Genomic DNA, 12853 nt, shown 5'->3' with positions numbered 1-12853 from the left:
ATCTCATGTTTTGCTTCTACATCTTCAAATTAACATTTTAGACGAAAACCAAAATTGACAATGACTAATGAACAATTGAGAAAATAGAAAATTGAGGACTAATGGACAAACGAACTAACAATTCATGAAAGAACTAATGATTAATTTACACCTATTCGTTAAGGACAAACAAATTGATAGACAATTGGAATTCCATGATAAATACTTGCACATTAATTGGCATAGCATGAAAGCCACTAAGCGTACCGCAAGTAGGCGTGAGCACAAGGAACGACCACCACCAATATGAGCAACACACCATGTTGCTTTTTACTTCGTTTTTTTGCTTTAAAATGTTTGGTGTTTTAAAATCGAATAATTTTAAAAATTAACAGCGAAATGAAAAAATCGTTGAATAACGAGAGAAAAGATTATTAAAAAAAAAAAAAAACAGTTCTATCTTCTGTCACAAACACTCGTGGGGGACGACTCCGGACGAGAAACTCCCGAATGTTGGAAACCCTCTCGAAAATGACTTTCGTGGGTCTTTTTCCTGCGTTGGTTAAGTTAGTTTAGGGTACAAGCGAGCAAGCGTAGGTAGAGATGGCGGGCATGGGTGGAAGTGCGCTGGACGAGGAATTGTGAGTGGGTCCCTTGATCCAGCCTGCCCCTCTCATGTCGTGCCATCAGGCATCATATTTGTATTTATAATTCAGCACAAAAGCGAAGCCACCGACAGGGTTAAATGGACCAGTGACTGTGAGTGTGTGTGCGTGTGTAATGCAGGAGACGCAGCAATGTGGTTCACGTGCGAGGAGTTCCGTTCGGTGCGACAGAAGCCGAAGTTGCCCAGGTCTTCCAAGGCCTGGAATTGGGCGGGGACGGAGCTGTCATCTGCGTCAATTTCCAAGGTAGAAAACCAACATTATACCAATAGCGACGTACCGCCAATCGGGTCCTTTGACATTCTTTTAATGCCGATGTATGAAGGATCTGTGTTCAATTCCCGCAGGAAGGTCCACAGGTCATGCTTACGTCCACTTCGCTTCTGCTGATGTTGCAAACCAGGCGGCTGAGCTTAATAGGTAAAGCTTCTTCTTGGAGAGAGAATTTCCATTTCAAGTTTTTGTTTATGTCTAGGAATTGTTGGAAGTGTGGCAGGTTCAAGAGAGATTGGGAGAGAAAAGGAGTGAGATTTGTATTTACGACGATCACAAGATCACACTCTTAGTTGGTAAGAAGACAAAGTAAAGCATGAACAAGAGCTACGAGGACAATGGAAAGCAGCTTAACGAAGATAATGATCTCACAAACGGTTCCCAAAATGAGCCATCTATGTAGCTAACGATATACAAAGCAAGAGCAAATGGCTATGAGTGATTCAATATATATGTGAGGTGCCAAATGGGATGCCTTTTTACATGCTATCAATGTGCAAGACTCAAGAGAGTTGACATGTATGAGAGCCAAGAGCACTTACTTTGAGCTGAGAGGAATTGCAATAGCTATCATAATTAAGATCCCCTCGTGATACTAAGAAGTGCCAAGTACAAAGAGAATACAACAAGACAAAGAAATTAACAAGTGTTGGAATGATGTGCTTAGGTGGGCTATGCACAAGGAGATGCAAAGAGTAATGCTACATGATGAGGATGCATATGTAGTAGGTGCTACTTGGATAGTGTCCCTTGTGGGGAAATTGTTCACTTGGCCAAGCGTCCTTTTACAATGATGATGATTATGCAATTCAAAGGGAAGATATAATAGGGAAGGGAGGCCAATGTTGAAGACAAATGCCATAACTTGTAAAATACTAATGAAGGACAGGACCCCTTAGCTGGAATAGCCAAAGGAGAATTAGCCATTGGGTATATGGAACATCCTTGTGCTCGATTTTAGGAGAGGGTTCTTGTGCTGACTAATTGGGGTAGGCGAGCCAGAATATCAACCTTGAGAGAAGGCTCCATGCTAGTCGAAAAATGTTAGAATAGCAATCCACCATGCAAATGGATCTAATGGATGAAACCCAGTATAAAAAGATAAATGAAGAAATCAACATACGAGATGTTTCATATTGAGATGCTTTAGATGCTGTGAGAGAGAGATGCAACGGAAGTAAATGAAATAAGGAAGTATATGGAGGAAGGCTTGACAAAGTATGGCTAAGTCTAAAGAAAACTAGACTAAGGTTCCTAAGGATGATCGAGGGCTCCTAAGAGACTACCTTAGGGGAAGGTAATGACCGAAACAATTAGAGATACTATGAGATATTGATTGAGAGCAAAATCCAAGATCCACTGTACCAGTGGCTAACCATTGATAAGCACGGATACCAGAGATGGAGAAACTATGCTACCTTCCTGGGAAAGACCCCCTCTTAACCTCTTTGGAGTGACACTACCACTGCCGAAAGGGGCTGACATTGGTTTAGGAATGGGGATTGGATTCAAATTTGGTGTGGGTAGAAGATCCTTTGTGGATGAGGTGATTTTTGGGCTTAGGTCTAAGATCCTTGGCCTTTGAGTGACAATTGGCATCTACATGATCGGGTTTTTGGCAAAATGTACAAAACTTGTTCTTTTTAGACAAGAAGTGCTAGGAGAATCTTTATGAGAGTGTGAGTGAACCTCTCTCTTTTTCCTTCAGAACCATTAGTATTGGAACGTGGTTCGTGTTTATGGTCAATTGGGGAATGTTGGAATGGGTTCAAATGTGGTGGTTATTCCTTTCCACTCCTTGTTTCCTTCAAAGAGGAGGTGACTCATTAGTACAAGATAAGGGTTTATGCGTTTGAGCAATTGAAGCTGGTATAATGTATAGGAGGGGGATTCCCCACACAACAAGACTAGAAGACAGAGTAACACACTTGCAGGCGTGTGTAAGACATAGTGTTAAAGGGTTGCATTCCCGCTATCAATTTACCAGGGTGCAAAGTGGTATACCTTTGAGTTGTTGGGTGTCAAGTCCCTTTGTCTCCGTGTATATAGTCATATGGGTGTGAACACAGCCTTATTGTACTCTAACATATAAATACATTCTTTCATTCTTTGTGTACCATCACAATCTGGTACACCTATCTTTGCGTTCACCCTCTCTAACTCTCAGCTTTGCTGCTTGCGTCTCAATTTCGCACTCCATTGCGCACTCTCTCCCCTTCAAACTAGTGTTAGAGCTAAGATTTTGCACGCTTCGTAAGACCAAGGTGCAGCCAATTGACAGGTGATAGGGCTAATGTCGAGCGAGCAAGCCCAGGCGGAAGCCGTAACTAGGTGATGACTAGTGACAAATCCAGTGGGCAACGGGAGACGAGTAGTGAGCAGTTGAGCGGGCGTCAGTAGCAGGCGCACGTGACAGTCCAAGGAGTGACTAGGCGTGTAGGTCGACATGGAAACCAAGCGCCAGGGAAACCAGTCGATGTGACGGGCAGCTGACGGGACGGGTCCAGCGGGGGGAACCAACGTGCAAGCGACGGCTACAGGGAGTCGTGGTGTCTTGTGTGACGGGCCGGCGGACGAGCGTGCGACAGGTCGTGACGGCAGGTCAACTCCCCCCCCGCGACATTTAAAACAAAAATCAGAAATTCCTTTATTCTCACTTAACCCCCTTCCTCTTAACAAGGGTTCAGGCGCTGGAGGCACAGAGCTCAGATTTGTGCAGATTTATGCCCAGAACTTTGGGACTTTTCTAGAATTAGTTCTGTTCATGCATAATTGAGGCATCTGCATTAGAAATTACAGACATTGTGCATGTTTAAATTGGGGATTTCGCCAAATTTAGTGAAACTTTATTCATTTGAGTAAAATTTCTCAACATTGGACCCATAAAATTTGGGGCTTTTGCTATATTGGTGAAATTTTGTTTAGTCGAGTCAGATTGGGGCTGACATTTGTGCACACTTGGACCCGGAAATTTTGAGGCTTTTGCAAAATTTTGTGAAATTTTGCTAAATTTGCCCGATTTATGCTCTCGAAAACATGTATTAATGCAATTGGGGTAGATTTGATAGTGAAATTTTGGGGCTTTTGCTGAAATCTGTGGACTTTGGCAAAGTTGATGCATGAAATGCACTTTGGGAATATTGTTGAAGCAATCTTGTTGTCATAAGCAGAGTGATTTGAGCATTTTTTATCTCCCGCTTGTGTGATTTTGGAGAAATTGTAGAGATTTCTTGGTGTTTTGTGTATCAGAAGTTGATATGAGCACATATGTATGCAGTACACATGTTGGGCAGCTCCCATTGAGTTGATGTATTGCTGATTATTCATGTTGCAGCAGTCTTAGTGATCATTTGCAGATCTGGGATTGTTGTAGATGTAAATTTTTTTTGGGTGATATTGCTGAAGTGGGAGTTACCTGGCAGTGATGTATGCATTTAATGTATGCTGAAATTGCAGTCATACTGCTGAAAGTCATTCGTTCTACTGCTGTACATGGCTTTTGAGTGCCTTCACAGGGGTTTTGAGTCAGTTGCAGGACTCTGGTTTGGTAGCTTTCGATGATAAATTGAAAGCTACTTTCTTATTGATGACTTTGCTTGACAGTTGGGAATCTTTGGTTGTGTCACTAAGCAATAACCCCGCTTTGACTTTTGATGGTGTCAGAGGTTCTATCCTTAATGAAGAAATCAGAAGAAAGTCTACTGGTGAAAGCAATGGCTTAGCTTACCATGTAAGAGGCAGGTCTGAAAAGAGGGGTAATGCAGCCAGTAAAGGCAAAAGCAGAAGTACAAGCAAGAGCAAACAGTAGGATATCATATGCTATCAGTGTGGGCGTAAAGGGCATAAAAAGCCCAATTGCCAGTACTTCAAGAAAGAGCAAGAAAGAAAGAAACAACAGGGTAAGAAAAAGAAGAATGATAAGAAAGATGATGACAGCTCTTCCTTAAAAGAAGTTGCAAATGCAAATGTTGCATCTAGTGTGGTCATTGAAGAGCTTCTTGACATTGAAGAGATACTTGTTGTAGCCTCATGTAATGTTGCAGATATTATGATAGTAGGAGGCGATATGCACATCATAAAAAAGGAGGTGATTGATGCCTTACTTTTAGCTCATGATGGGTTGTCACAATCATGGATAGTGGACAGTGTTAGATATGATCAATGCCCCACCCTCATTAGGTACTACCAATGATCCATGGTGCTCAAAGTTGTAAGGCCCCCATTATGAGGAGAAGCCAAGTGTGAGCCCGGACATTGGTGGAGTCCTGACTTGTATATCAGATGAGGTCTATGTGACCGGATGGCAAAAAGGTGACCATTGTGGGTCTAATCTTTGGGTTAGACAGAGTGGTTAAGCTGGTAGCAACTCGAGGCACATTGCATTGAGTTGCGTAGTAAGGGAGTTAAAAGGAGCCCCTATTGTGGGGTCCGGGGGCCGCGGAAGCGGCCCCTGGCTGGGGGGTCCCAGGGGGGCCAGCGGCCCCCCTGGCGGGGGTCCGGGGGCAGCGCCCCCGGCCCGATGATAAAGGGAATATTCCCTGGAATATTCCCTGGCCGACTAGTGGAGGCTCATATGGTAGGTCGGTCAGCAGGCCGACCTAACGACCTTCGCGGGCTATAAAAGCTAAACCCCTTCGCAGCCATCTTACACTCATCTTTCACCCAGTCAGAGTTGTTGTTCCAGCTAGCCTTAAGCTCTTCACCTATCTTCTGTCTAGATCGCCATCTAAGCTTCATTTAGTGGAAGCGCACGGGTGGACAGAGCCATCTTTGTATCAGTTGTTTGGAGTTAAAGAATTTTACTGATTCTCCTCTTATCTGTTGTGTACTCTCTATCTCTTTCTCAGATTCTGTTCGCTGCGCCGTGTAATATTTTACAGGACAGCGGTGCCTCTTTTCATGTTACCCTCTCTTTGGAGTCATTTTTTGAATATACTACAGGTTGCCTAGGCAAGGTTTACTTGGGTAATAACTATGCATGTGAGATAGAGGGTGTTGGCACCATTCACTTGGCCCTTGAAAATGTCCATGAGCTGATTTTGTAGGATGTCATTACCTGGCAAGTTCTTGACCGTGGCTGAAGTCCATTCACAAATGGAGAGCTTTGGCACAAAAGACTTGGTCATATGAGCAAGAAAGGCCTTCAGGTTCTCTCCTCTTTAGGGAGATTTGATGTAAAAGGCTGTGGTCTTGAATTTTGTAATGATTGCTTATATGGAAAACATGTGAAGTCTCCTTTTTACTCTGGTGTTGTTAAGAAGTCTAATGCTCTTGACTTAGGACACTCTGATGTGTGCACTATGCTTATTAATTCGTATGGGGATGTATGCTACTTTGTTACTTTCATTGATGATTTTAGTAGAGAGTCACGGGTGTATGTACTTAAGAGCAAAAAGGAAGTGTTGGATACTTTTAAAAAGTTTCATGCTTTTGTTACCACACAAAAAGGGCTTAAGTTGAAAGCCATAAGAACAGATAATGGGGTGAGTATGCCTCAAATGAATTTAACAAGTTTTGTGAGATGCATGGCATTAAGAGGGAGTTGACAGCCCCTTATAAACCTGCATCAAATGGCGTGGTTGAAAGATATAATCGCACACTTTGTGAGAGAGTCAGATACATTCTGTCCACAACTAATCTCCCCATGGTCTTGAATTTTGTAATGATTGCTTATATGGAAAACATGTGAAGTTTCCTTATTACTCTGGTGTCGTTAAGAAGTCTAATGCTCTTGACTTAGTGCACTTTGATGTGTGTACTATGCTTGTTAATTTGTATGGGGGTGTGTGCTACTTTGTTACTTTCATTGATGATTTTAGTAGAAAGTCATGGGTGTATGTACTTAAGAGCAAAAAGGAAGTGTTGGATGCTTTTAAAAAGTTTCATGCTTTTGTTACCACACAAAAAGGGCTTAAGTTGAAAGCCATAAGAACAGATAATGGGGGTGAGTATGCCTTAAATGAATTTAACAAGTTTTGTGAGATGCATGGCATTAAGAGGGAGTTGACAGCCCCTTATAAACCTGCATCAAATGGCATGGCTGAAAGATATAATCTCACACTTTGTGAGAGAGTCAGATGTATGCTGTCCACAGCTAATCTCCCGCAGCAGTTTTGGTGAGAGGCTCTTAAAACTGCAATTCATGTATGTAATCGCTCTTCCAATTGTGCATTGGAAAATGGCATTCCTGAAGAGGTTTGGTCTTGCAAACTTGCTTCATATGATCATTTGTGTGTCTTTGGTTGTGATGCCTTTGTGCATGTACTTGTAGAAGAGAGGACCAAACTAGACATGAAATCCATCAAGGGCATCTTCCTGGGATACGGAGATGAGGGAGAGATGGGTTATAGAGTTTGGCTTCCTCAAGACAGGAAGATAGTACGCAGCCGAGATGTAGTATTTAATGAGGCAAAGTTGCAGAAAAATGCTACACATGGTGATCTTGACAAAAAGAAGGTCAAATTTCAGCATGAACAGCCATCCATTCAGTAGCCATTAGCTGAAAGTTTTGTCGCTTTTGATGCTGAAAATGAGCAGCAACTTATTGTGCTACAGCCAGAAGATCATGGACAGCAAGTTGATGCACAGGATGAAATAGGACAGCAAGAAGAACATGCTGAAAACAGATTACAGTAGTAAGCAAATGCTGAAAATCAGCCACCTGGTGATGGTGTGCACATTCCTTAGGATGTAGGCCCACTGCCTGATAATATAGATCATTGGGTAAGAAGGTCTACACGTGCTAGAAGGTAGCCACAGAGGTTTCAACCATCTTTGGATTGCATTTTGTTGACTGATGAGGGTGAGCCTCAAACATTTAAAGAGACACAGTCATGTGAAAACAAGAGAAAGAGGGAGTTCGCTATGCAGGAAGAGATGAAGTCTCTATATGCAAATAACACATGGGAGCTTGTACCTTTGCCCAAGGATAGAAAAGCTATTTCTAATAAATGGGTTTACAAAGTGAAATGTATTGATGGGAAGCCCAAGTGCTCTTAAGAGGCAGCTGAGTTCAGCCTTCTCCATGAAAGATTTGAGGGCAGCTGAACACATTTTGGGCATGCGCATTAAAAGAGACAGAGAGGGTAGTGTTTGTTATTTCTTTCATAGGACAAGTACATCAACAAAGTACTTGACATGTTTAATATGGCTGATGCTAAGCCTCTTGGTGTGCCTTTGCCGCCACATACAAAGCTTAGCAAATCTGATTGCCCTAAGGATGATGCAACTGCTAGTGCCATGAAGGGTATACCTTATGCATCAACTTGTGGATTTTTGATGTATGCCATGGTTGCAACTCGCTTTGACATTGCTCATGCATTGGGAGGAGTTAGTAGATTCATGTCTAACCCTAGCAAGCCACATTGGGAAGCGGTGAAATGTATCTTCAGATACTTGAAAGGTACACAAGAAAAGTGTTTATGCTATGGAAAGAGTACACTAGAATTGCAGAAAATTGTGGCATTGAGTACTACAGAAGCTAAATATATTTCAGCCATAGAATCTTCTAAGGAAGCTATTTGGCTTGGCCGTTTGGTCAAGGATTTTGGTCTCTCTTCATGTACTCCAATGCTTGGTTGTGATAGCTAGAGTGCAGTATGTTTGGCTAAGAATACCATGTTCCATGCACGTACCAAACACATAGATGTTCGGTACCACTTTATTCGATAGGTCTTGGATGATGGTCTTGTCACATTGACTAAGGTCAAAACCCAAAATAACCCTACAGATGTTCTCACTAAGTGTCTTGTAAAGGCTCAGCATGAGCATTGCATTCGTTTAGTGGGAGTTGGTTAGCTAAAAGGTATCACTTCGGGCCTTTAAGTGGGAGGTTGTTGGGTGTAAACTCCCTTCATCTCTGTGTATATAGTCATACGGGTGTGAACACACCCTTATTGTACCCTAACATATAAATACGTTCTTTCATTCTTTGTGTACCATCAGAATCTAGTACATCTATCTTTGCGTTCACTCTCTCTAACTCTCAGCTCTACTGCTTGCATCTCAATCTCGCACTCCATTGCGCACTCTCTCCCCTTCACGAGTGTCTATATTGGGTATGGAGCTTATGTGTGACCAGCATTCACCAGTAGGCTATGGCAGATGGAACTCCATGGGGAGAGAGAAAGAAAGAAAGAAAGAAAGTTATATTAACGTCTATAAAAGGCTAAGTTGGCCTATGAGACCAAAAGGTTACATACAAAATGTCTGGGAAGTTTTCCAAGTCCCAATAAAGCTACTATCTAGTGCTATGGTAAACTAGGTGAGTAGGTACCAAATGGTATATAGACTTGATACAATCTAGATGCACTTCAAGTGCAGTGTGGAACTGCTCATGGAGGGTGGTCATCCTAAGATGTCCCACATGGGCGTGTCTATATATATATATATATATATATATATATATATATATATATATATATATATATATATATATATATATATATATATATATATATATATATATAGGGAGAGAGAGAGAGAGAGAGAGAGAGAGAGAGAGAGAGAGAGAGCTCTTGTAAGTACACATAAATTGAAAGATAGATTGATAATGATGGATGTGATGCAAGTACAAGTGATAGGGCTTGAATATGTAGGCTAAGTTGTGTAGCTAACCCTTTGACTCTTATTTAATGATAAGTAGTGTGACCACATTTATACACGATAATGTGTGTTCACATACGAGGATAAATAATGCTAACAAATCCCCCATTGGGTCATGGGTGGCTGAGATGTGTGACATGAAGCACACAGAAATGAAAATGGGAAGGTCTTACCTCAAAGAGATAGTGTCTAGTCTTGTACAATTATTTTGAAAAAGGAGATTTATAAGTACAAGAGATATAACACGAGGTAGGTGTTACCGTGGTTCCGCAGCACAGAGGAGCAGAAAATGGAAAAATGGAAATAGCAAAAAGGCGTAGGATAAAAGTAGAAAAAGGAGCCTTGGCGGAGAGCCAGTCCCTGAAAAATTCAAATGTTCGGGCACGACCCCCAGGAAGCTTCGGTGTCGGCCCGAGGCAACAAAAGAATTAAAATGCGGAAGCGCCCCCCGAATCTTTGTAAAAGAGTGCCAGGCTCGCTCTTGTGCAAAGTATACGCATTAGTTGGGAATAGGATAAATTAGAATGGTGGGAAATGGGAAAAAGGGCCTAGGCTACGGCCGGCCATGTAAAAAAGGGGAAAAGGGGATGACCGCCCAAAAGGGATTTAGGGTTTTGTATATAAAGTTAAAAAGTGAATGAGAAGCTCATTCTTTGGTGTGTGGCAAAAAGAGTCTTCTTCTTCCTCTCTTCTTCTCTCCTTCTTGCTTGTGTGTGCTCTTGAGAGGGAGTGTGAGAGTGAGGGAGTGAGCGTGTGTGAGAGTGAGGGATCAGGAGGGTGAAGCTCTTCACATCTCCTCTTCTCATCTTCTCTTCTTTTCTCTTCTCTTCTCTTGCGCGCGCGGCTATGGAGGATGGAGCTTGGAGATGGAGGAGGCTTGAGGATGCTTGAGCTAGCATCAAGAATCGTGGAGCTACCGGAGTGCAAGAGAGAGAGAAGGGTACTCGATCGGGCATCAAGGTAAGCTCATTACACTTGTAGGATCGACAGCGCATCGGCTAGGTGAGAGATAGCCATTAGAGCTCTCTTGGAACGCTTGAAACAATAAGCGGTCCGTGGGTCTTGGCGGTTGAGTGAAAGCTCCCACATTTTGGTTCCGTTGCCGGGACCAACAGATTCAAGCTTGAGCACTTGCGCACCTCACATCGAGCATCGAAGTAGGGTATTCATCCCTGAAACGGAGCTTGAGATAGGTAGGAAGTGGGGTGCTTTTAATCTTCAAAATAAGTAAGTATTTTGGGATATTTTGGTTGTTTGATGATTGGAAAGCATGGAGGATCTATTTCAGTTTTTTGTCTTCGATTTTTGTTGCATTTAGTGTAGGTTAGAGTTAGGAAATCGAACTGGAAAAGGGTAGGGTTTACCGTTTCAAAACATGGCAAAACAGGGAAAAAATCGTGCAAAATGCGCAAAATGCTCGCTAATGAGGCCTAAGATCGACAAGAGAGTGATTGGGGGCATCAATACCACATTTGGGAAGGCATATAAGATCTAGGAGGCCAAAAGAGAGCTCATTTGTGCCATTTCAGTGAGAGAGAGAGAGAGAGAGAGAGAGAGAGAGAGAGAGAGAGAGAGAGAGAGAGAGAGAGAGCCCTAGCCCATGTGATTCGATCGCATCACCGACGCACTCACCCACTCGTTCAGGTATCGGAATCCCTTCCTCTATCCCCCTAGATAGGATCTGGAGGGTTGTGCTTGGTATGATTGTGTAAATCCCAAGAATCGATCGAAATCGACATCGCGCTGTTTTCGTTGTGCCGCATTCGGCCCGTCCGAGTGGTCGCTTCTGGGCCGAGTCCTAGAATCGGCCCTCGGCTCCTTACCATTTGGCCACTCAGCTCGGAACACTAGTCGGCCCTCAGACCGTCCGAGTCAAACCATCCGAGTCAACCCACTCGGACCGTCCGAGCCAAAACTTTTTGCCACGTGGCACATTCGGCCTCGGCCCGTCCAAACGACCCGTCCGAGTCTCAAATTCGGAACTCGGCCCTGTGCCACTCGGCTCGTCCGAATGACCCGTCTGAGTCTCAAATTCGGAACTTGGCCCTGTGCCACTCGGCCCGTTCGAGTCTCAAATTCGGAACTCGGCCCTGTGCCACTCAGCCCGTCCGAACGACCTGTCCAAGTTCCAAATTCGGAACTCGGCCCTGACCCTGTGCCATTCGGCCCGTTCGGGTGACCCACTCGAACCTTGCAATTCGGACCAGTTGGTCCGAGTGCAACTTTTTGTCAAATCTGTCAGAAATTTGACCCGACCCGGCAAATACGCATTTGCACAACTTGTTGAAACCCTTCGGGCGCTCAGAACTTGATTTTGACATACGTGATAAGAGAAATTGTAGTACACAGCCGCCTAGCAGTTAGCAGTAGACAGTTGAGGGACCCAAGGACTCGGATGCGAGCCGCTGAACCGTAAAACTTGATTGACCGGAAGCGAACGAGGCAATGTGCAAGAAAACCCTAAACCCTGACTAAACGGCCAGAAAATGGACCTACAAGCCTATCAGGCCCAAAATGAGCGAGAGTGAGTAAGACACCGGGGAATTGGTTGCGGCACTCACATTGAATTTTCGCACTTGAAGTACACTTAAGAAAGCTGAAAGCCTGATTGGGCACAAGTGCACGAGGAACAACACACTCACCGAGTGACCATAAATTGAGGTTTGTATTCAATAATCAAAGGAACTCACTCAGATAAATCGCTCAAGGAATCCACCAATAGGAGAGGACCCAAGACATAGACAAACACGCGAAGCGCAGGGTAGAACCAAGCAAGGAGCGCCAACGACGAGGATCTGTATGACTATTCAACCTAATCGACAGCCCAGCGGGGTGCAAGAATTCGACCATGATGGAAGCTTAGACCATCGGTCTAATGAGGAGCTCGATTTGAGTGTATTTCCAGATGCTATACAGCAGATGGTGAGCAGTTACGATACGCACGCCCGGTACGAGCACCGCGGCAAGACAGCATATGCAATCATTGCAGACCTAGAGGAGGAGAGAAGGCTAGCCCACAAGGCATTGCAAGGCATAGTTGATTATAATAGGGATCAACAGGCTAGGAGGCAAAGGCAAAGCATGGAGCTGTATGAGGTGCAGCGAGTGCTGAACTTGGCTGGCCGAAACCGAACAAACCATGAGAGAGCGCTAGAGAGAGACCTGACACTGAGCGAGCTCCTCATGAAACAGCTGCTTGATAACACCGCAGTAGAGCAGAGTGCCGCCGCACTAGCAACGTCTCTGCTTGCAGGATTAGGGGCAAACCAGGGCTCGAAGAGCTAAGCCAAAATACCGATTGTTGCCAAGCAACTCGACAAGTACCAACCGCA

The 12853-nt window shown here is 43.8% G+C and overlaps 1 protein-coding gene across 1 annotated transcript in view; it reads left to right on the top strand.

Moving 5' to 3' along the window:
- The first annotated feature begins 445 nt into the window (after positions 1-445).
- Positions 446-12853, top strand: part of LOC148018748 (uncharacterized) — a 52066-nt gene continuing 39658 nt past the window's right edge. Inside the window, exons 1-3 of the mRNA XM_087701575.1 lie at positions 446-620; positions 766-890; positions 992-1064. Of these exons, the coding sequence (XP_087557701.1) occupies positions 583-620; positions 766-890; positions 992-1064 (236 nt within the window). The 5' untranslated portion in view covers positions 446-582. The remainder of the gene's footprint in view (positions 621-765; positions 891-991; positions 1065-12853) is intronic.

This window comes from Lygodium microphyllum, chromosome 20 (assembly GCF_053477565.2).
Source record: "Lygodium microphyllum isolate KBCC chromosome 20, Lygodium_microphyllum_v1.1.10, whole genome shotgun sequence".
Taxonomy (NCBI): Eukaryota; Viridiplantae; Streptophyta; class Polypodiopsida; order Schizaeales; family Lygodiaceae; genus Lygodium; species Lygodium microphyllum.
The sequence above is the reverse complement of the archived record's forward strand: the minus strand, read 5'-3'. Positions and strand labels throughout refer to the sequence as shown.